This window comes from Astyanax mexicanus, chromosome 10 (assembly GCF_023375975.1).
Source record: "Astyanax mexicanus isolate ESR-SI-001 chromosome 10, AstMex3_surface, whole genome shotgun sequence".
In the NCBI taxonomy this organism is placed as follows: Eukaryota; Metazoa; Chordata; class Actinopteri; order Characiformes; family Acestrorhamphidae; genus Astyanax; species Astyanax mexicanus.
This window is the reverse complement of record NC_064417.1, coordinates 4,902,948-4,928,416: the sequence shown is the minus strand read 5'-3', so window position 1 is coordinate 4,928,416 and position 25,469 is coordinate 4,902,948. Positions and strand designations below refer to the sequence as shown.

At 36.7% G+C, this 25,469-nt stretch overlaps 1 protein-coding gene across 1 annotated transcript; it reads left to right on the top strand.

Moving 5' to 3' along the window:
• Nucleotides 1-880: 880 nt before the first annotated feature.
• On the top strand, nt 881-24,809 carry parvaa (parvin, alpha a). Its single transcript, XM_049484267.1, has 13 exons — nt 881-1,104; nt 7,820-7,909; nt 8,737-8,807; nt 8,895-8,997; nt 10,045-10,185; nt 12,553-12,668; nt 13,531-13,589; nt 14,638-14,657; nt 14,757-14,818; nt 14,919-14,987; nt 15,873-15,974; nt 18,883-18,955; nt 20,664-24,809. Exons 1-13 carry the CDS (start codon nt 969-971, stop codon nt 20,738-20,740), a joined length of 1,119 nt encoding a protein of 372 aa, XP_049340224.1. The 5' UTR covers nt 881-968; the 3' UTR covers nt 20,741-24,809.
• Nucleotides 24,810-25,469: the final 660 nt, after the last annotated feature.

Sequence of the window (25,469 nt, the reverse complement as noted above, 5' to 3'; positions counted from 1 at the left end):
TCATATTAATCATACTGAAAATGTCATACTATTCACACTAAGAAAATACTATAAATTATTTAATTTAAATCACTCAGTTATAATAATATTTAAATACATGTAGGTGAAATGTTAATAGTTACCGTATTTTACAGACCGTATTATAAGGCATGCTTTCAATGAACATCTATTTTCTAGTCTATTTTTATACTTAAAAAAATAGTTTTAAAGTCAAATGAGTGCTGGATGTTAATCTACACAGATTTCTCTCCTGAAAACTGTTTATTTGGGTAAGTAAAGTGCTTCTGTTTATTTACAGTAAGTTTTTTTATATTTTAGCACCTCAAATAATTAAAAGAAAACAAGTTCATATTCATAGAATTTAAGTTGGTGGAATAACCCTGGTGATTTTTAATCACAGTTTTTTTTCATGCATCTTGGCATCATGTTTTCCTCCACCAGTCTTACACACTACTTTTGTATAACTTTATGCTGCTTTACTCCTGGTGCAAAAATTCAGTTCAGCTTCATCAGTTTGATGGCTTTTGATCATCCATCTTTCTCTTGATTATATTATAGAAGTTTTCAATTTGGTAAAATCAAAGAAACTCATTATTTTTTAGGTGTTTTTTAATTAGAGTAATTAATATGAATATTTTCGACATATTTTAAGTTTGATTAATTCCAGCAACATTCCGTTTTATTGTATTTTATGTTTTACGTTTAGTTTAATTTGATAAATATTTTTTTTACATTACATTAAAGAACTCCAAGGTAAAACAGCCAATTCCGCTGAGGGGGCGGGGCCTGAAGGAATACGGGTGGCTCCTGTCGGAATACAGGCGGGAAAAAAAAATCCCAAATTCGCCTGTTGAGGGCGGGACTAAAGTGTGTGGAATTCCGTTTCCGCTGCGAGGACTGTTTTTCTGGCTCTGGGTGTGAAGGAGGAGAATTCCTGTTTCTGAGTTTTAGAGGTAGAATCTACAGTAATGGCGGCTTCCCCTCAGAAATCTCCTTCATCCCCAAAATCTCCGACCCCCATCTCTCCCTCCTCCAGGAAGAAGGATGACTCTTTTCTCGGGAAACTCGGAGGAACTCTGGCCAGAAGAAAAAAAGCGAAAGAAGGTGAGAAAAGTTCTGAACTGCGCTCTGAGTTCAGCTCTAACAGCAACTCCACAGAGCAGAGTCTACAGCTCCAGCCCAGAATATACTGTGGAAAGCTCGGCCTGTGTGTGTTTTTGTGTTTGTTTTGATGCTGAGAGCTTTAGTGGAGCTATATTGGAGGAGTTGAGTTGTGTACAGGAGTTGAGATTAGTCTGCTGAGGAGTTAATATATTTGAATCACATGGGTGGAGCTTCTCAGCAAACTGATGTTCAGAGATTAGTATAAATAAGTTAAAATGCGAAACTCTATTTTAAGCGTTTGTTTCTTTTATTGTTAATGATTATGACTTACAGCCAATGAAAACCCAAAAAACTGTCTCTCCAATTGGTACTTTTGACAGTGTGGGCAGTGTGCCAAGTCCTGCTGGAAAATGAAATCAAATCCGCATCTCCATAAAAGTTGTCAGCAGAGGGAAGCATGAAGTGCTGTAAGATTTTGTGGGGAAAAAAAAACAAAACTGCACTGACTTTAGACTTGATAATAAAACACAGTGGACCAACACCAGCAGATGACATGTCTCTCTTTTTTTCAAACCATCACTGATCACTGATCAGTAAATTTTACATTTAATTTGTAAATCAAGGGATCAGAGTCTGGAGGAAGAGTGGAGAGACACACAGTCCAAACTGCTTGAGGTGTGAAGTGTGAAGTTTCCACAATCAGTGATGGTTTGGAGAGACATGTCTGTCATCTGCAGGTGTTGATCCACTGTGTTTATTATAAACTCTCAGCTAGTTAGATGGAAATTTTTGAAAATTTGATTGTATCTTTTTTATGGGACAACACTTACGATATGATACATTGATACAATGTAAAGTAGTCAGTGTTCAGCTTTGTGTTCAACTATGAACTCAAAATATCATATAAAAAATATCACATACAAATGGTCAAATTGGAGTTCACTAGAGCTTCACAAGTTGCCCTAAAATCCTCTTGCACTTCTCCAGACCTTGCGCTCCTTTACTTTCAGTTTAAGGATGCCCCAGAGATGCTCAATAGGATTTAGGACTGGAGACATACTTGACCAGCACTTTTACCCTCTTACCTGCCATTTTTTTTAGCAAGGCAGTGGTCATCTGGGAGTTGGCAGGACTCATACTTCTAAAACAGTTATATTTTTTAAAGCCTTAGAGAGTTCTTTGCTGTGAGGAGCCATGTTGAACTTCCATTGACCAGTATGAGAGAGCAAAGACACCAAATCTTGATATCTTGAAATCTCACACCTGAGATCTTGTAACACTAATGTGTCTCATGATACCAGGAAGGGAAAATGGCTAATTGAGCACAATTTGGCCATTTTCTCACTTCTCACTGCCAATAGTTTAGACATTAACGGCTGTGTTTGGGTTATTTTGAGGACACAGAAATGTTGCACTGTTATACAAGCTGTACACTGAATACTTTACTCTACAATGTATCAAAGTGTCATATCTTCAGCGTTGTCCTGTTAAAAGCTTTGATACAATATTTACACATATGTGAGGGGTGTACTTACTTTTGTGAGATACTGTACATTGATTGGAAGAAAGTGATCAATAGAGTTGTTGTGAGAGATAAATTGCTAAATATATTGATTTTGAGAATGGATATAAAAATGTTCTATGATGTGTTGTTGGTGTAATCGTGGTGCTGTGTGATGTAGTAAAACGTGTCCTGCAGGCATGCTTATTTCAGTAATGTTAGTAATGGCGCCACACCTACCAGGTCTTGCCAGCAACAACGCTCTGATTAACAGCTAATAATCCACAACACAGAGCAAGTTTCAACACCTTTTTCTGTACCAGTGGTGTGTTGCTCATAGCCCTGTCTGACAGTCTTCCTTCAGGTCCTGTAGAGTAGAGTGGAGTGGGGTGAGCTGCAGAGCTGCAGGCCCAGGCAGTGTGTGTATTGTTACCATGTAGGGTAGAGAGAGATGTTAGCAGTCAGGAATGAGTCTGCACTCACTTCAACACAACACACACATTTAGAGTTGATTATGTAATTTGTATATAACTTCATCACAATAACAAAAACTATATGTTTAGCTGTTTTTACTGTTTGATTATTTGCATCTCATTGTCCATTTGTTTGTCTATTATGTGAGTATTAAATGATAAGTGGACTTCTGTACAGTTGTTATTTAGGAGACTTTTATTTCCCTGTTATATCCTTATTGATAGGTTTTGATAAAGAAAGTGTAATTATTAATACGATTTAAAAAAGAGAAAATAAATTATTCAAAGCCTGATGCATTACACTGAAATGTGTTTTTAGACTTTTTTAGTAATTACATTTATTATTTACCAGTCTGGAGGTGTTTTTAATATTGGTTCTAAACTGGTTCTTCCTGTGGGGAAGAAATAATTGTGTAAAATTATGTATAAACATACTAGAACGTCTTTTTTAATTATAATATTTTTTAATATGCTAAGTAAAAGAAGCACTGATTAGTAATGAATATTATATATACATTTCAACCACTTCTTTTCTTTAAACATGAGTACTACACCCCTTTTGTGTACCAAAACCCTAGATATATATACATACATATATTGATTCATGATTAAATAAAAAATTAATATATCTGAAAAATGCAAAGATGCTTGTAATGGATGTCAATCAATTTCTCTGATTATGAATACTGTATGATTTAAAGCAAATAAATACAGAAAAAATGTGGGAGATATTGTGAAAAAAATAATATTAATCTATATTCTTTAAATATATAAGCTATTCTCAAATATATATGAAATATATTAATATTTCATTTTTTCATTATTTTTTTATTTGTAAATGGGCAACTTTTGGGCTCCTTCTTATTTATTTTCTTTTTATTGAATAGTACGCAACCCCTAATACAATAATATAAACCGCTTCAATATAAGACATTCGTACAAACATGCCATGTCAAAAACAGTTGAGTACTATAAATGAACTGTCACTAAAAGTGTCAAAATAAAAGTCATGTATACAAACTGTCAATATAAGTAATTTAAACAAATACAAAAAACAAAACTACATCTCTAACAAACAGTTACCCAAGCAGAAACACTAAACTTTCAAACTTCATATTTTTACTACTATTTCTCTCTCTCTCCCCTCTCACTCTCTTCCCCTCTTCCTCATCTCTCTCTCTCTCTCTCTCTCTCTCTGTAGAGTGTGTAGAGAATAGTGATGAGGGGATGTTGAGTTTCGTGTAATTCATTGTGAAGGCAGAATCACTCTACTGATCAGACGAGTCACGTCTCACTGTCACAGCCAGTTTATCAGCATCAGACTGAGGAGTGGAAGAGAGAGAGAAGGTCTGGATAGAAAGAGGAACAGAGAGACGAGGGAGGGAGGGAGAGAGAGAGAAGGTCTGGATAGAGAAAGAAACAGAGAGACGAGAGAGAGATGACAGTCAGTAGGTGAGAAGGAAGGGGATATGTGTGAATGACAGTGAGCGGAGGGCGTGTCTGCAGAAAAGGATGATGCTGAAGGAGAGAGAGAGAGAGAGAGAGAAGGATGGGCTGTGTTGCTTTCTGTCCAGGTAAGAGCTCTTTTTAGCTCATCATTCAGCTTCACACCACCATCATTCTACATCATCACACACACAAGAACTGTATTATATGGACAGATACTGTAATGCGATTGCATTCCTGCACATATCATCTGATCAGTTCTGATCAGGCTCCGCCCACAAACACACTCCATCCCAGCAGCCTGTGTGAGGCTGGATGAGCTTTACTGAAGAATAGATGACGAAAATGATCCGGATGTGTCGAGACATTTTTGCTTTTGCAGAGATGAGCTTGGTTAGCAGCATTAGCATAGCATTTCTTTTCAAAAATTATAGAATCACATAAAACATTTCCCTGCTGACTGTCTGCATCTGTGTTTTTCATTGGACAGCGACAGTATATTGTACCTTATCGTACACATGGTAGTATTTTAAACATTTAGAAACTGAGGCCAATAAATGATTACGTTTTTCAGGTGTCCACGCTGCCATTATGTGCGGGAGGTCGCAGGTTCGAACCCCCGCACATGCAGCTTTGCCGTCAAGCTGCGGGCGCTCAGAGGGGGCAAAATTGGCCCTGCTCCCTTTGGTTGGTAGATGGCGCTCTTTCCCCACATCACTCCTTGGGTGACCACTAATATAATTGATTTTTGATCTAATCTAATGCTGATATTTCTTAAAAAGAACTCAAACACTGAAATGCATCGAGAAATTGCCTAAAAATGTATTTATAGTTGCTTAATGCTGTTAATTTGTTAAAAAAAAAAATAAAGCGCCACAATCATGTGTATTGTTTTGTTTTTTTTTGTTCCAACAAGATCCTAAAGATGGAGCCTCTCATGGTGACAGTAGGAGAGAACCCTGGTTTCAAGCATTAAAAATACATTAAAAACATTACATCCCAAAAAACAAAACTGCTTATAATGAAGGTTCATTGTTATTATGAAGTTAATAAAGGTGAGGCTATACACCAGGCTTTTTTTCCACCAACCATATCAAAAACATACCGAACCGTTAGTTTTTTTATACTGTTACATCCTTATTACAAAGGATCGGAACTGGATTGAGTTTGAAATACTGGATCAAATATTGTCTCAAATAAGATATGAATTGTTGCAAAAGTGACTTGTTCTGACTGTAACAGAAACAGTTACTTTAATTAAGATGTATATATTAATATCACTGTTGTGAGTGTTTTATTCACAGCCCCATCTCCCCACCAGCCAGTAACAGCATGCGCAAAGGCTGAGATCCCTTCACCCCTGCTAACACCCAGCACGAACCCCTGCACACACTACCATCTCCAGCCATGCCTGTAGAGCAGGGAACTTCCTGTGCTGGATTTCAAAACCCTCCCGCCTGCTGCGGACAACATCCGAGCAATCAACACCCTCTCAGCTCCTCCCGAACACTCCCAGCTGCTCACCCACTGCTTCATTAGGAGGAGAATGTAAAAACATCCAGAGGCCTAAAACACACACCTCCTGCTTAAGTGATGTGTGGTAATTTACAGCAGCTACTTCAGCATTAGGCCTAGTTGAGCTATCTGGCCAGTGGTCAGCTATGTACCTGCCATTATCCATATTTGGATGGCATTAGTTTTTTTACATGGGAATCTGGGGTAATGTAATATACTGTTCTGTGTAAATGCAGCCATCACTGAAGTGTACTGATACAACCCTATAAGATTACAGAACCTGGCTTTTAGACTTGTTGCTGATAACAATCTGGATGGTCCTTTTTCAGGTTTGGTCCAAAGCACACATCTGTTTCTTCCCTAAAAGATCTGGAATACTGATTAATCTGACTGGAAAACACATTTCCACTGTGTGATGATTCACCCCAGACTCATCCGAGCACAGGGACATTGACGCCACTTCTGGACATGGTTAACATAAGGCTTTTGTATTGCAGTGGTATTTATGAATGTAACTCTGTAACGCAGTTTCTCGTAACTCGCGTTGTCTCTTTCTTTCTCTCACGTGCACTGTCTCTCGATAACTCACGCTGTCTCTCCATCTCTCTCACTCTCACTGTCTCTTACTAACTTGTGCTGTCTCTTCCTTTCTCTCACTCACACTGTCACTTGCTAACTCGCGCTCTCTTCCTCTCTCTCATTTGCACTGTCTCGCTGTCTCGCGCTGTCTCTTCCTCTCTTTTACTCACACTGTCTCTCACTAACTTGTGCTGTCTCCTCCTATTTCTTACTTGCACTGTCTCTTACTAGCGCTGTCTCTTCCTCTCTCTCACTCGCACAAAAATATTTGTAATTTAAGCACAAGCAGTGATTTTTGTCCGTAATAAAGTGCCACAACCATGCTCACTTGTGATCCAGAAAGATGGAGTCTCTCATGGCGACAGAATAGAATGGGATTACTCATATAAGTATCTTTTTTTTTGTATTTTTTTTTTTGTTAAAATTTAGAAAAAGGTATAGAAAAAAAGTATTGTTTGGGTATCGGTAGCAAATTCAAAGTATCGTATCTGTACCGAAATCGTTTTTAAAAACTTTTAAACGCTGTATTGTAGGGATTTGAGGGAGTTTTTTTCAAAGTAAAATCTTGCCCATGTAGTTCTATCAGTAATTGTCAAAAAAAGGAATGGGAGGTCACGAGTGTTTAGCTTATGCTTGAACTCTTGCCCTTTACAGACTCCCAGTGCCTCTTTGTCGTTCAAATTTGTTTAAAGAGTTCAGAGAGAAATATGCAAATCTGTTTCTTTAATCATCTCAATACTTTATTTTTATGTTTCTTACAAACTGGAAATCCTCTGGCCATCTGTGCTTTGCATGGCCTCTTTTGTGAATGTTGCTTTTATACTAAATCATTATTGTAATTAGATGTTGATATCATCTGTTTAAAATAGATAACACAAGACTCATTGGGATCCTTCTGCAACTTTAGTGTATGGGTTTGCACCTATCTGTGCATTATCTCTTAGAACAGAGCATTTTCTTTATAAATTCTGGGGAGATGCAATCAATGCAAAATATTGATTGTAGTGTGCATTCCTAAATCGCTGTTATGTAGGAGGACATATACAATAAAACTGTATACATTGCAAAATCAGTGCAATTGAATTACAGTGTTTACTTTGATGCATAGCAGTTTAAAGGTGCAGTAAAGTACGACCCTAATATCTGTGTTATTTTCTCTCTGTGCTCTGTCCTCTGTTGTGTCCTGTCCTGTGTACTGTAGTGTCGGAGCTGCAGGAGGAGGGGATGAACGCCATAAACCTGCCCCTGAGCCCCACTCCATACGAGCTGCATCCAGAGGACACCATGCTGGGTACTGAACATTCTGCACACAAACACACTCGTGCTCATTCACATTAATGGGCCCTTTTCGATAAGTGAATCGTTTTGAGGTCGTGTCCTGATATTGTAAGATAATTTGATAATGTAATTATCTGGTCTGGTGACCGGTCTGACAGTTACAGTAGATACAGGAGTTAGCAGTGTAAGCTGTTGCTGCTATACTGCTGCATGTGTATGTGAACGGGAGTCAGATTTTAGAACAGTACTCTGAAAAATGAATTTACAGCTCTGGAAAAAAATAAGAGACCACTTAAAAATGATGAGTTTCTTTGATTTTACCAAATTAAAAACCCCTAAAATATAATGAAGAGGAAGATGTATGATCACAAGCCATCAAACCACCAAACTGAACTGCTTGAATTTTTGCACCAGGACTAAAGGCATAAAGTTATCCAAAAGCAGTGTGTAAGACTGGTGGAGGAGAACATGGCAAGAAATATGAAAACTGTAATTAAAAACCAGGGTTATTCCACCAAATATTGATTTCTGAACTCTTAAAACTTTATAAATATGAACTTGTTTTCTTTGCATTATTTGAGGTCTGAAAGTTCCTCATCTTTCTTGTTATTTTATCCATTTCTCTTTTTCTGTAAATAAATGCTTTAAATGACAATATTTTTATTTGAAATTTGAAAGAAATGTTGTCCTTTATAGAATAGAACAACAATGTTTAATCATTTAACTGATGAATTCTTCTACTTCATTGTTTAGTATATTTGGTCAGTACTAAAAAACAGTTAACTTTCACTACACATCTGTCACATCTCACTATCTCTTGTGTTTTTCGTCCTCTAACAGAGGAGAACGAGGTACGCACCATGGTGGACCCCAACTCCAAGAACGACCGCAAACTTCAGGAGCTGATCAAGGTTAGAATAAGAAACTTTGAGATATGAAACAAGTCTGTGATGTAAAATCAGTATCTGTAATATTTTATTTGTTAATTTGTTAATTAGGTGCTTATTGACTGGATCAACGACGTGCTGGTGGGTGAAAGAATCATTGTGAAGGACCTGGCAGAGGATTTATATGATGGGCAGGTTCTGCAGAAGCTCTTTGGTGAGGGTTTTTTATTTATTTATTATTTAATGACATTGGCTTGCTAAAAATGTAAAAAGTATTTATACCCCTTGAACCTTCTCACATTTTGTCACCTTGTAACCACACACTTTTTTTATTTTATTGAGAATTTAAGTGATAGACCAACACAAATTAGCACATAATTGTGAAGTGAAAAGCAAATGATACATGTTTTTAAAAAAATCTATCCAATAAAAATGATGTGCAAAAGTATTCAGCCCCCATTACTCTGAAACTCCTAAATAAAATGCAGTACAATCAATTGCCTTCAGAAATGTATTAATGAGTTTAGAGTAATTTAGTCTCAGTAAAAATATGCATATTATGTGAAGGCCTCCTAGGTTTGTTAGAGAACACTAGTAAACAAACAGCATCATGAAGACCAAGGAATTTTAAAGCATCTGTAGAGGGACAGCAGGGACAGGTCAGCTGGTCAGAGTTGATGGGAATATGGATGGAGTTAAATACATACCAGTCCTGTTAAAAAAAAAAAGAAAACTTGTTGGAAGCTGCAAAAGACTTGAGACTGGGAAGAAGATTCACCTTCCAGCAAGACAATGACCCTAAACATACAGCCAGAGCTACAGTGGAATGGTTTAGATCAAAGATATTCATGTGTTCGAAAGGTCCAGTCAAAGTTTTGACCTAAATCCTGAATATTGTTTTTCATGCTCTTCATTTGACCTGACTGAGTTTCAGCTGTTTTGCAAAGTATAATGAGCAAAATCTCAGTCTCTAGATGCACAAAGCTGGTAGAGACATCACCCCCAAAAGAAGGCTCTACTTAGTATTGATATGGGGGGGGGCTAAATACTTTTTTTTTTAAATAAAATAAAAATGTAACATTTTTGTTTCACTTCACAAGTATTTGCTACATTTGTGTTGGTCTGTTTAATGTTGTGGTTTTAAGGTGACAAAAGGTGCAAAAATGTACTTCCTACTCTTTACTTTTGGAATGCCAGTGTTAGTAATCATCTGTGGACAAACTCTTCATCACTCTTCCCTTTTGTTTTTCTGGCCGTTCAGAGAAGCTGGAGGGTGAGAAGCTGAACGTGGCAGAAGTGACGCAGTCTGAGATCGCCCAGAAGCAGAAGCTGCAGACAGTTCTGGAGCGCATCAATGATGCTCTAAAAGTCTCCACCAGGAACACTAAGTGGAACGTGGACTGTAAGTCTTTCAGAAGCTCGGGACAGTGCAGGAAGCGTTAGGTGGTCTAGTCTGCACTTAAGAAAGAAGATTAGTGTGTGCTGGCCTTCAGGACGTAGACGTTCCCGTGTGCTTTCAGACGTGCAGGAGTAAAGGAATAAAGCAGATAAAGGAATGTGAGACAGTTGTGGAGCTTTACTCTAAAATGCCAGCTTTGCTTTAAAAGCGCAGAAACACTTAAAAGCATCTGGTCTATTGGGTTTGTGTGTTTGCAATTAGCTGAAGCTCAGAGCAGAAGTGTTGTGTGTCGATCAGCTGCCGTTTAAACGTTATGGGTCACAGCGTTTAACAAGATTATTGATTTTGTATTAAATGGAATGATTTGGTGGTCCTCTAATACAGAGCTTAAAGCGTATATTAGAGATCCCTGCACTCCCAGGTACTCAGCTATTTTAAGCACCTCAGAGGCTTTAGAATAACAGCAGTAGCTTTACTGAAGTGCGCTGTATGGAATATAACATCACATTCCAATTTCACCGTTTGTGGTGCCATAATTTTTGTATGTATATATGAGTGCATCTAAAAAAAAATGAATATCGTTGAAAAGTTACTTTATTTCAGTAATTTAGTTGAAAATGTGAAAGTCATATATTATATAGATGTATTGCACACAGAGTGATCTATTTTAAGCTTTTATTTCTTTTATTGTTGATGATGATGATGGCTCACAGCCAATAAAAACCCAAAAATCAGTGTCTTAGAAAATTTTATTATTATATATTATATAAGACCAATTGTTATATTTGGCAGTGTGGGCAGTGTGCCAAGTCCTGCTGGAAAATGAAATCCACATCTTCATAAAAGTTGTCAGTAGCAGAGGGAAGCATGAAGTGCTGTAAGATTTTGGAGGAAAACAAAACTGCACTGACTTTAGACTTGATAATAAAACACAGTGGACCAACACCAGCAGATGACATGTCTCTCTTTATCAAACCATAACTGATCATCAGTAAATTACATTTCATTTGTAAATCAAGGGATCAGAGTCTGGAGGAAGAGTGGAGAGACACACAGTCCAAACTGCTCGAGGTCTAGTGTGAAGTTTCCACCAATCAGTGATGGTTTGGAGAATCATGTCTGATATCTGCTGGTGTTGATCCACTGTGTTATATCAAACAAAAACATTAATAATAGTATTAGGCATGTAAATAAATATCAGAATCATATCTTGTATCAGAGATTTCTCTTTAAAAACGGTCGAGTGTGGAATATGGGGCTACGCTAGCATTTATTTTCTCCATTTAAACTCTCAGTTAAATTCAGCAACTCAGTTTAAAAAGCATCAAAACTACCCTGAGATGTTATAATACAGTAAATCTACCAGGTGTAGCTGTAGGTGTAAACCACAGTAAACCATTATTGCTGTCCCCTCCCCAAAAATAGAGTTGAGTACCAGCATTAAAAAATGTATTCATGATTTTATCCCTGATTTAGTCACAGAATCTGGTTTTGATAATACAGGTTTTTTTAATGGGTTGACACTGATAATACCAAATGTAGTGTTTCTAATGATTAATCACAGAATTCTGTTGGGATTAATTTTATATATTCATTTTTTAATCGATTGACACCACTAGTTTCTAACTTACTTATTTACACATGAAATAAATAAACAGTTAGCAATCTGACAGGAGACAGGTAAAGGAGTAGCATGTATGAAATGGATAGAATTAAATAAAAATTAAAGAGCAGTTAGGCCTTCTCTTCCAGAAACAAATTAAGTTATAGTTTCTGTAAATAAGAATAAAATAGTTCCCAGATCCTGCAAAATTTGTCCGACTTTGGTGGTTAAGGTCATGAGTCAGTTTCTCGAGAGGGATAAGTTTCTTACTGATTTTAATTTAATACGGTATTTATTGAACTCCAGAAGAGCATGTTCTGATAAAACTGTGTTTTATTTATGTTGCTAAATTTGTAATCCTACGAAATAAATGTTATATTTCTGTGTAATGCTAATCCAGGTAAATTTAGTCCCAATTTATACATTTTATAAATGTTCATGTATCTGCGTTGACGGACTTCAGAATCGGACCATGATTTTCTTATCTAAAAATAAGATAATGGCATAATAGACGGTCATTATTACTGCTGCAGGTTACTGTTGTTTACAGGCTTTCTGTAATAAAAACGACAGTTTTAGATATGCGTGTTTGTTGTTCTAAAAGAGTTGACATTACATATGATTTTAGGGATACACAATATATTGCTTTAGGGTTGTTCTCATAATATTCTCATATTCATTTCCATTTTATTCTAAATTAAATCATAAAACATTATTAATGAAGCTGTCAATAATTCTCCTTTTTTTCTCTGCTGCTGCTTCATTAGCGGTTCATGCTAAAAGCATGGTGGCCATTCTGCACCTGCTGGTGGCGCTGTCTCAGCACTTCAGAGCTCCAATCCGCCTGCCTGACCATGTGTCCATTCAGGTGGTGGTGGTTCAGGTAAGAGCTCTCAGATGGACACAGCTGTGGGACATTTTCTCTTTTAGTGAATGCACACAAAGCACGACAAACAACCACAGGAAAAAATATTTTATTAATTCATTAATAAACACTCTCTTGATTTTATCAGATTATTTTTCAGCTTCACTGCAAACAGGCCAGCATTTCTGTTAATTTTCTGCCTAATAATACATGCCTAAATCTTGGGGATTTATATTTAAGCATTACATAAAAGGAAACTTCACTTCATATCCTAACTGTATTTGTTATAAAAAAAAAAGAAAATCTGCAAATTTTAAAATATAATCAATAACAATCATAAAATTGTCACTTTCATAAACGTCATTTAAAATCAGTATTTTCCTGAATACAAAAAAAACATTTAATGTCCTTTAAACCTTTCATTTTTTACAGTTGTCAAGTTTTTATATCTGTTTTTTAAACCTGCAGATTTTGGGTCTGAATCCTGTTACTGATCTGAAATTATTAAGTCAAGTAAAGAGAAAACGGGCAGCTTCTCCAAGTGTCCTGTAGGAGATTTCAAAGCTCTCAAATTTTCAGAATGTAAAGAAGTTATTTTACTGCAGGAAAAAATGGCTTTTTATCACCTACACCTGTAGCCTGTATTTTTCCAAGGCCTGTAAAGAGGTTAATAATGGCCATGATTGTTTTAAAATACATTAACAGAATTTATCCTCTTCTCTTTGCAAGTTAACGTTTTCCTACCACAATGATTTTACACCTTTTTACTTCTTATTGTTTAGCACTGCACATCCTCAGCCTTCATTTATTGCTTGTTATTTATTCTCTTTATTTGTGTGTTGGTTCCATTTAGTAATCCTCATTTTCTTTGTTTTAACAGAAACGAGAGGGAATCCTTCAGTCCCGTCAGATTCAGGAGGAGATCACTGGCAATACTGAGTAAGTAGTGCTGGGAGGTATAACCAAAAATGTGTATGAAGGTATTAAACAAGATTCTGATTGTTTCACAGTTTATTACAGTTTTTTATTATTATTATTATTATTATTATTATTATGTATTTATTTATATTTTTGCATGACTGGGCTTTAATATAGGTTTGTGACCTACTCGACTGTCAGTAGTGTACTAATACTATACTTGATAATAAAACACAGTGGACCAACACCAGCAGATGACATGTCTCTCCAAACAAACCATCACTGATCATCAGTAAATTTTACATTTCATTTGTAAATCATGGGAGCAGAGTCTGGAGGAAGAGTGGAGAGACACACAGTACAAACTGCTCGAGGTCTAGTGTGAAGTTTCCACCAATCAGTGATGGTTTGGAGAGACATGTCTGTCATCTGCTGGTGTTGATCCACTGTGTTTTATCATGTCTAAAGTCAGTGCAGTGTTTTCCCAGCAAATCTTACAGATGCAGATTTCATTTTACAGCAGGACTTGGCACACTGCCCACACTGTAAAAAGTACCAATTGGTCTTATATTATATTAAAATGTTCTGAGACACTGATTTTTGGGTTTTAATAGGCTGTACACCATAATCATTAACAATAAAATAAATAAACACTTAAATTAGATCACTCTGTGTGTAATATATCTATATAATATACAAGTTTCACATTTTTAACTGATTTAATGCTTTTCAACTTACCAATGATATTCTATTTTTTTGAGATGCAAATACAATATCGCCCAGCTCTACCACAGACATTAGTTTTGTTTGCTATTGATTGATAAAGTGAGTGGAAAAACATGATCAGATCCAAAAAGTCCTTCAAAAAAAAGGTTGTAGATGCTGCTGAGTATAGAAAGAGGTTTAAAAAGATCTTAGAATCAGATCAGGCAAAATGTATTACTTTTTATAGCAAGTAGAATTAGTACCTCCATGTTTTGGGTGACTGCTCTACAGGTTATCTTAAGATTTCTGTTCTTTTGTCCTCCCATTCATGAACCAAACTGACTCCTGTGTGTTTTTATTGCAGGGCATTATCTGGCAGACATGGTAAGTAAGTGTTGTGGCTTCACTAATGAGTCTGTGTTTTAATGCTGCATCATTGTGTTTCTTATTCAGGTTCTGAAAGCTTTTGTTCTCTGTCTTTAGAACGTGATGCTTTCGACACCCTGTTTGACCACGCCCCTGACAAGCTGAGCGTGGTGAAGAAGGTAACTAATTAACATGACCATAGTCTGTGATTTCTGAACTGATACCACTTTAACAGACTGAAAGCCCCCTGATCCTCTGATCTTCTGACCTTCTGTGCAGACTCTCATCACCTTTGTCAACAAACATCTGAATAAGCTGAATCTGGAAGTGGCTGAACTGGACACTCAGGTACTGACTGCAGCTAAAACTTGGAACAAAAATTCTTTGTGTATCGGCTAATTAATCTGTTTTAGTTTGTGACCGTATGCTCTGGTGTTGGTGCTGTATTGCATCGTAGTATTGTTGTGTAATTCAGGGTTCCCACCTGTCTTAAATTAAGATCTGGGTAATTAATGTCTTGAATTGTTTTAAATTTACTGTAAATTTGCTCAAGGTATTAAATTTTAGTGTTTTTAATGCCGGTGGGAAAGCACATACTAACATCGAGCGTCGAGTAACCGGAAAGAGAACTAAGGTTAGCAGATAGCTAGCTAACGTTAACAACAAGCTAGCTAACGTTACCGTGGAGAGAACTAAGGTTAGCCGAGTTAACTTTAGTGGTGAGCTAGCTATAATACTAATGTTAGCTGTGAGCTAGCTAACGTAGATAGGCAGAGAACTAAGGATAGCATAGAGCCAGCTAACATTAACAACGAGCTAGCTAACGTTACTCTGGAGAGAACTAAGGATAGCATAGAGCTAGCTAACATTAACAACAAGCTAGCTAACGTTACTGTGGAGAGAACTAAGGTTAGCGGAGTTAACTTTAGTGGCGAGCTAGCTAACATACTAATGTTAGCGGCAAGTTTGGTACATTACCAGAGAAAAACTAGAGTTAGCAAAGAGCTAGCTAACATTAGTGTCAAGCTAGCTAACATGCTAACATGTTCTGCATCACAATGGAACAAAATTGAAGAAAAAAAATATAAAAAATGGGAAAAGTTAGGTTTTGATTTCCAATACAATAAATCATTTTTATTAAAGAAATTATGAGTACTTTTTGGGGGTCTTGAAAAACATTAAATTTGAATTTTAAAATTATACAAGATCCCTGTAATTACTCTGTGTGTTCAGTTTGCAGATGGTGTGTACCTGGTGCTTCTGATGGGACTCCTGGAGGGCTACTTTGTTCCTCTCTACAATTTCTTCCTCACTCCTGAAAACTTTGAACAAAAGGTGGGATCCTACATTTGGACCAGACATGAGTGTTTTGTAGGATAAACAATATCAGTACACATCGCGGTATGTTGTTTTATATCTGTGATTAATGATTCAGGGAAGCTTCCTACATAGTATCTTGAAATTTAGCATGGTCAGAAAGAATTATTATCTCCGAGATGAGATACCATTTATTTACTTACTTTATTTATGCATTATGTATTATTTATTTATTTATTTAGTAAGAAATAAACTGTGATTGTAAATTTGAACCATTGCTGTCAGAAAAGAGAATTATCCAAAAATATTTTTATTTGTTTTTACGTGGTTACAAATTTAAGAATATTTAGATGCCATGTCAAAATGATGACACAGAGCTGCTAGAAATAGAGCAGTATAAAATAAAATACAATCCAGATATTTATTTATTTATTTATTGTTTGTTTATTTTTTTATAGTTCTAAATTTGAGAAAATATGGAAACTCTGAAGCCCAAAAAGTAACAGAAATCCAAATAATTGTTTATTTATTTGGTTGATTTAAATTTACAATTGGATGAACAATTGTTTCAATTGGCAAAAATTATTATTTATTTCTTTATATATTTCATTATGCAACAAATACTTCTAAACTGAAGAAGCACAACACATCAGTAGTGCTACGTTGAACGTGTTTGTACAATGTTTTTTTTTTGTTATCGTTTTTTTTTTTTTTTTTTTTTTTTTTTTTTTCTACATGATTTAGACTTTCAGATAATTACAGTAAGCTGAGTCAGACTTTAAACAAACCAGAGTGTTGTGCCGAAATCTGATTCCCTTTAGACTGTGAATTAATTTATTTTTTATAATATATTTTTTATTTTTTAACAGTAGATTAACTCTTATTTATAAACAGATATAAAAGGAATCTGAGAAGAATCTTTTATACTCATTTTTCTGTGCTCTGATTGTCATACCAGCCGTCCCTGTTCCACACCCTGCTTTGATCATCATTACCATTATAGTAAACCAAAACTCAAACCTCGTCCTGGAGCTCCTCAGGGGTCCACAGTCTATAGTGGAGGTAAAGACGTGAGTCTCAGTGAAACATCTGAAAGTGATGCTTGTGAGTTTCAGGGCGGTTGTGCGAGGCTGGGGTTTAAACCTGCTCACTCGGACTGGTTGTGTATTGTTGTAAAGCATTATAATGTGAAGTGCTGAGGTTCCTCGGGGTGCTTGGGCTGCTGGGGGTCTGGTCCTGTCAGCTGGCCCAGCCGAAAGGCAGCCGGCCGCCTGGGTCGACTCCAGCACGCCCGGCCCGGGCCAACTGGGCATGTAGCAGCAGAGTACAGCTGTAATCTGCCTCCGCACAGGAAATGGAGAAGTGACACGGAGATTAGCATTCAGCTGGAGAGAGAGAGAGCGGGAGGGAGGGAGGTAAAGAGAGAGCGAGATGTAGGAAAAGGGAAAAAGAGAGAGAGCGAGAGATGTAGGAAAAGGGAAAAAGAGAGCGAGCAAAATGTAGGAAAATGGAAAAAGAGAGAGCAAGATGTAGAAAAAGGGAAAAAGAGAGAAAGCGGGAGGGAGGGAGGGAGGAAAAGAGAGAGCGAGATGTAGGAAAAGGGAAAAAGAGAGAGCGAGATGTAGGAAAAGGGAAAAAGAGAGAGAGAGCGAGAGATGTAGGAAAAGGGAAAAAGAGAGAGAGCGAGATGTAGGAAAAGAGCGAGATGTGGGAAAAGAGAGAGGGATATTAGAAAACACAAGAATTTTATCAGATTTGTAACCGAAGTCAATGATCCAGAATGTCATGAAACTAATAATAATGCACTCCAAATATCTCCATATATCCAGGATTAAAGTAAAATAAATGATACTGGACAGATATAATCAATCTCGATCTCTAGTAGATATATAATGAGAATTGAAAACAGTGTGATTTTTTGCTAAAAAGATGTTTGCGATATTATTGCATACGATACGATATGGCACCCCTAGTGCCTACACATTAAACTATGGTAATAACAGTGGATTGTAACTTTTCACAAGGAAAATACTAATTTGTTGTTTCTTTGGTCACTTGTGCCACTGCCATCTTGCAATTGATTTTTATAACTCTCTGTTTTGAGTGTGACTCTTATTTTAAAGGGCCATGTAGCCCCAACACTAACAAAATACCCTAACTCTAGGCATGCACCTGCAAAACAGAAAGGTAGGGCTAAGTGGAAGGGCCAAGGGACAAAATGGGATTGGGCCTTGGACTTGTAGTGTATTTGCACTATAGCTCTGGTGGTGCTGTGGTCTGTCACCTGCTAGAAGCTTTATAGCTCTGTTTGCCATCCATCTTTTATAACTGCAGGCTTTGTATTCACAGCAGAAATAAAGCCTGTGCTGTGCATTGATATGGATTTCTGACACCCTGTCCAAATTTGAATGTTTGGAGAGAGTGAGGGATTTCAGGTAGTAAAGCTAAGCTTTCTGCAGAGCCCAGCTATTCACAGCTTAACAAGTGCAGAAAAAGTGATGACTGAAAGTACATTATGTAGCATTTTGTCTCAAATTAACAGCTTTAAAGTGGCAGTGCTTATTTCTTTCTTTCTAAATGGAGTTTTACTGAATGGAGTGTCTGGTGGAGCAATGGAGACTTCAGAAGTGAAACCAAAGAGTAAAACCAGAGTAAACCAGTGTGTAGTTGAAGTGAAGTTTCTTAGTGAACCTGCTCTCTCTCTTTCTCTTTCTCTCTGACTGAACAACTTTCTATCACAATTGTTGTGTTGACTTTGTAATAGATGCTCTATATTTAAGATAAGATGAGATATATCAGAGAACAATGCAAACAGAACAGATGTTTTCCAAGTTAGAGAAACTTTAACATATGTTTTATTGGAAAGACTTTTTTTTTAGTTTTCAGCACAGATGGCTTTTATTACAGTGTCCTCTCTCTGCTACAGGTGCATAACGTGTCCTTCGCCTTCGAGCTGATGCAGGATGGTGGACTGGAAAGACCCAAACCCAGACCTGAAGGTAAATAAAATTTGAAACTATATTTACCTGTGTTTTCCTTCTCTAAATTTAAATAATAATCTATTATTATTAATAATGCTATTGCTAACATTTTATTACAATATAATTATGTATTTTAGTGATTGACAGTGTACACAGTCACAGCGTATTAATTTGTAGTTGAGACATTTTGCAAATAGAAGCAAATTGAAAGAAGCTTAAAAACTCAAAAAAAAAACTGTCCAATTTAAAATAAAAATATATTTTCCTTTATTTCTGATGTTATTTTGCAAAATTAATAATATCTGACTTTCTTGAAATGTATTAATTTATTTTGTTAAATTATTTTTTTATTAGTTATTGTATATGTGTATATATTTATTTGCTGTCATTTTGAGATACTAAATCATTTTTGGCATGGTCTGCTAGCTGGAACTGAGTTTCTTGATATTGATGTATAAAATGTTATAAACACAGCTATTGATGCATTATGATCACATTTCATGATGCATAATAAACATGGCTGTTATAGATTTTGTTATACATTCATAGAAATGTGTATAGCCGTGTATATAATGCCTTATAAATACATTATAATGTGTTATCAGTGTGTTTATAGTCTTATGAAGAGGAGACATTCATAGAAAGTGTTACCAATGTATTGTTTTTTTTGCAGCCCACTTTTGACTAATTATAAAACCTTTTTTTTTTTATTATTATTATTATTAACTATTAAATAAGAACAGTGCAAGATGGTTTAAACTGAGCCTGCTAGAATATACAGAGTTTAGTCATTTTTTTTTTTTTTTGTATATATTAACTTCAGCTCATTCCTTTAAACGTGCTGCTGATAGAAGGTCAATGTTCTGAAACAGGCGAATTCACTTAAAAAATAGTAATGTGTGTGTGTGTGTGTGTGTGTGTGTGTGTGTGTGTGTGTGTGTGTGTGTGTTGGAGTGAAAGTAAGTTAATGCTAAAAGCAGGCGTGTGGCAGCTTTGCTGTAATAGCACTCAGTGATTGATTTGATCCTGCAGAGCACTACTGGGACTGGCTCTGGCTGACAGCACTGTGCCGGTGTGTACACACACTCGCATTCAATTAAGCTATAAGGTTACGACACCCGCAAAACAATGAGGGGGACAGATGTATTACTGGGAAGCTATGAGTCTTTACTGATGTCCATTCAGTTTTCTGTCCTCGTCGCTGTGTGGGGGCACGTGAGGTAAATACAGCGTGTGGAGCTGGTTGGTCTGGAATGCTTTTAATTAATTGTATTTATCTCTCTTTCATGGTTTGTTTAAAATGAAATGTTTCATTGAGTCCTGTGTGCAGCAGGTACATTCTGTCCTTGTGTCTAGGAGTAGGTTTTGTGCTGTACATGCAGAGTGTGAGACTGTGAGAGTGTGTGTGTATGTGCATGTGCATGCGTTGAGGAGTGAAGAGGCTGTAGACTGTATGTATAGAGCTCTGGAGATGAGGATAATGGACGCTGTGGAAGATGGTGTTTCTTTGTTGGCTGTAAAATGGAACGGCTCGCTCCTGTTCTATTGCTGGTGAATGCTGCTGCGCGGCAAAGCACTCGGCGGGTTCCAGTCCACAGGAGAGGGAAGCGTGCGCGCCTCATCGCGCTGAATGCAGTATTGTATGAAGAAGTTGTATGTTTTGTATTTGATGTGTTAAGTAAATAGCAGCTCTGTTTAATTAAATATCTGGCTTTCTTCCTTTCAGATATCGTCAACTGCGACCTGAAGTCCACGCTTCGCGTTCTCTACAACCTTTTCACCAGATACAGGCATGTGGAGTGACTGGGCTATGAGCAGGACCACTGAGGGGGGACACTGTCGGGACCACTGGCAACTTTGAGGAACCTCTGTGTTAACGATGCTGTGGGGCTTTACTGTAGAGCACTGCAGTTCTGTGGCGTTCATGACTACAGAACACTTTTAATATGCAGAACACTTCAGTACTGTGCGTGTGTGTGTCTGTGTGTGTGTCTGTGTGTGTGTCTGTGTGTGTGAACTGTATGATATCTCCAAAACATTTCCTTAAAATACAGATTTTTTTTTAGCGATGCTATATAAAGAACCACTTTTGGTTCCATAAAATCACAAATAATCTGAACGTGCTACAAAGAATCATTGTTTTTCAAGAGCTGTAGCTATGAAGAACATTTCAGTTGTTAAGAAACCTGTAAATTGACTAATTTAATCCTTATTTCGAGATGCAAAATTGGTTTCCGTGGAACCAATTTTGTTTATCCGATCACATATCTCAAATAAAACCTTTATAAAAAGGGTGATACAGAGGGTTATGTGGGAAGGGTTCCACAAAGAGCCATTTTTGTTTAACAGCTGTTTGTATGAAGCAGGGTTGCACAAAATATATATATATATATTTAATTTGAGCATTATTCTAATGTGTTCGTCAACATATTCCCATCACAGGTCACATTAAATAACACTAACAAGTCAAATTAAATAATAAACATCATTCTACAACTTTCTTGATATAATATAAAATCATTGAATCATGTATTTACTCCAGTCTTGGCTACACAGGTTGCTTTATTAATATCATGACGTATTAGGGTATTTTATAGACCCCACTGTATTATAAGGCACAGTATTAATAAACATGAACATCTGATATCTGGTCAAATGAGGACTCTATGTTAATCTACACAGATTTCGTTTATGAAAACTGTTTATTTGGGTCAGTAAAGCCCTTCTGTTTATTTACAGGAAGCTTAGATTTTCAAATATTGTTGGTGAACAGTGCAACACTGAGGAAACCTGAGTGTTCCAGTAACCCAGGGTGCTATCAGCTAGCACAAAAGAGCTAGCCCTGCAGTTAGCGGCTAATGCTTATACTGCTCCAGTCTCAGTGCTGGAGAAACATCACTGAAACTCCTGTATAAAGCTGTATTCAGCGGAGTGTCTTTACTGCTCCTTAATACCTGACTGGCAAAATTCATACATAAGGTGTACATAGGTGCACTGATGATTTTTGGGAAAATAAAAGGATTTTAAGTGTGTCTTATAGTGTGAAAAATACGGTAGATTATTGACATCTGGAGAACCTGCTATAAATTCCTGTAATTTTCAAAATATCCTACTATAATCATATGTAGCAGAACAACAAAATGTGTATATATTTGTGCAGCCCTAGTATGAACAACATTTACATTGGTAAAGAAATGTTACATTGACTCTTTTTTACACCTTTAAAAAAGGCTTTTCACACATACACCTGCTTCACAAATACACCTCCTTTTATTAAATGTTTCTAATGGAACCAAACCTGGTGTTTTTATGGAGAAAAAAAACCTTTGTAGCGCCTGTAATTTAATCACCTGTATTGTTAATTGAGTGTAGTATTGGGATTATATCACAACAGGCTGTGATTGGGAGGATATTAAAACACAGTATGGAGAGGCAGTATTGTAGCATTGCTAAACACTACGTTATGTTGAGAAACACTAATTATTTGAACTGTGATTGGTCAGGATGCTCACAGAGGATGGTTAGAGGATTAGCTTTTTAATTTAGCCTTCTTTAGAATGAAAAGCCAGTGTTCTAATAATGATTACTGTGTGTGTGTGTATGTGTGTGTGTGTGTGTGAGAGAGAGAGAAAGAGAGAGAGAGAGAGAGCTCTGTTTATTACACCCATGTAAAAGCTTTATTTTTCCTGTGTGATGACCTGACTGAACTTGTGGATGTTGTCAGGATTTTTATTTTTTTTGTCTCTTCTTTATTCCAAAGTGCCTGAAATATTGTTCCTGACCAATTGAAACTTTCCGTTTTTATTGTATTCTTGTTCTAACACTGTTTAAAAAAAATAATTATCAATGCAATCCAATATCCAGTAGTGTAACTACATGGATGTACAGTTCTGTGCAAATCAGACTACACACACTTCGTTATTTGACCTGTTCCATTCAGAACATGCTATTCAATTTTTTGCCATTAGAAAATAATGTCTTTAAAAAGCTACTTTTTAACAGTGACTGAACCAGAATCATCAATCTCTCAATGTAATATCAATTTTACCTCTTGCAGCTTCTATTCTGTAGGAAACACCAACTTCTCCATATGTCCTAAAACAAACATAAGAAAACATTTAAAGCATATTATTTGAGTTGGGATGTTTTGATGGTTTTTACTTGCTTTTAAACATTTTTAACACTACAGTTTTGGGTAAATCTACTTTCTAACGCTTATTGTTTTGAGAATGATTGAATAACTTGTGCTTAATTGCTGTTTTTGATAGGAAGCTGAGTAAAGGGGTCATCTTTGATGACTTTTGCACATCACTGTACATCAGAGCTGGGAGATGTTTTGTATTATCACTGTTCGTATATTATAGACTGTAACCCTACATCCTGCCCTATTTTTAATTAATAGACTTATATATGAATAGAATATGTTCTAGCTGTATGATACAAATATAAGTGTCTTAACCTCTGACTGTATATGAGCATGGACGCCATGGTTCCTTTCCCTTCTGTTCTATAGAAATGACTTTTTGTAGGCCTGACCGCTTTTGCCAGGCCAAGTGTCCCAGACTGCCTTCATTGAGTTTACCTTGCAGCCTAAACGACCAGAAGCAGGCAGGTTTTTCCACTAAATATCAAGAAAATTGTCCTGTTCAGAGTCATGTTTCAGCATTAACATTTTAATGCAGTTTATGCATTCATAAATCATACTAAATTATTTACATATCCATACATTTATAGCTACTATGGTCCAGTTTAACCCCAAGCTACTGCAAAAGAGTCAGCATGAGCCAGTGACAATTATTTTTATTTATTTTTTCTATTTGTTTCCCCAATTTACACGGTCAATTACGCAACCCACTCCTTAAGACTACCCCGATCACTAGTGTACACCAACACCAGTGTGAACACTCGCACATGCCTCCTCCGACACATGTGAAATCAGACTCCGCCTCTTTTCGAACTGCTGCTGATGCAGCATTGCCGTGTCGCATCTTAGCACACTCGGAGGAAAGCGCAGCGACTCGGTTCTGATACATCAGCTCACAGACGCAGCCTTGTGCTGATTGATATTACCCTGTGGAGTGATGTGGTGAAAGAGCTCCATCTGCCCACCCAGAGAGAGCAAAGCAAATTGTGCTCTCTCAGGGCTCTGGCAGCTGATTGCAAGCTACAGGGATAGAATTCGAACTGGGGATCTCCTGATCATAGTGGCACCACTCAGAGCCCAGGATAGTGGCAATTTAAAGAAAGAAAAATCATGTTTTAAACTATATTTTGACTGTTCTGAGAACCTTGGCATGTCTAACTACACTAACAAAAATTAAATCACATTGGCCATTTTACGTTAACAGCAGTCTTACTAGAAAAAACGGCAAAGTACTTCATATACAGTGTGTTGCCATTAAAACAAATACATATAAGGCTGGGCGGAGTTACACTACGTCTACTGCAACCAGTCAGCAGAGGCGTTAGATTGTGTTGGCTAATCTTTTCAGAGCTGTTTTATACAGTCATTGGTCTTAACCTAATCTTAACTCATTTGTTTTCTTGTATTTAAGTGCCATATTCACTGCTTACTAACTGTAATGCATTTAAATTACAGTCAGAAATTGCTCCTCGAGTTTGGAGCGAAGACACTCATAAACCTTGAGGTCATTTCTTCAGTGGCTTTATTGCACACGGCGGATTAATTTTTCAGTAATAGCAGCAATCTCCTAATTTTAACCTTGCTTTAAATTGGCGTCTGATTCTAAGAGTTATCTTTTGAAAAAAATAAGCCACAGAGAGAGATGCTTTTATGAGTGCATAGAAATCCATTCCATCTGTCCACTTTACACACAAGGTCTCAGGCCTCAATAAAGCCGACTGAATCATCTGCCCGCACTGATGTTTCTCATTTATTTTCTTCTCGTCTTCAGGGCTGGCTGGCATTGTTCTTAAGTACTTTGTTTTGAGCAAGGTCTTAATGGCAGGTAGTGTGTCACCAACAGAAATTACACCGCCGCTGTGTGGGCTACATTTATAACCAAGGGCAGAAGACTACAGTCAGTTTTCAAGGAACGCTCCAGCCAACAATTTTAACATCACTGTTAACATCGCATGAAAGTTATTATAGACCTTATAGAAATCAAACTGTGTTAAATAATTCCCAATAGATCATAGGTCACTGCGGAGGACCATGGCTGGCGTTATTTAATGTGGTGTTTCTAGAAGCCGTGAGGACATATGAGCTTTCTTTATTATCAGTACTGAAGGTTGATATAGTTTTGAGCTCTTAGTAAAAATGAAGACATCAGTGGTGCTCTTTAGCCCTGCTCCTGGAGATTAACCATCCTGCAGACTTTGAATCTAATGGCTAATTTCTACACCTTTCATGTATATTAATAATAATAATAATAAACTTTATTTATAAAACACCTTTCATACATTAAAATGCAGCTCAAAGTGCTGTTAATACAGAAAGGTAATCAGAACATCAATAAAAAGGAAAATGGAAAGGGAAAAACAGTAAAAGTAAAGTAAAATGAACAATTAA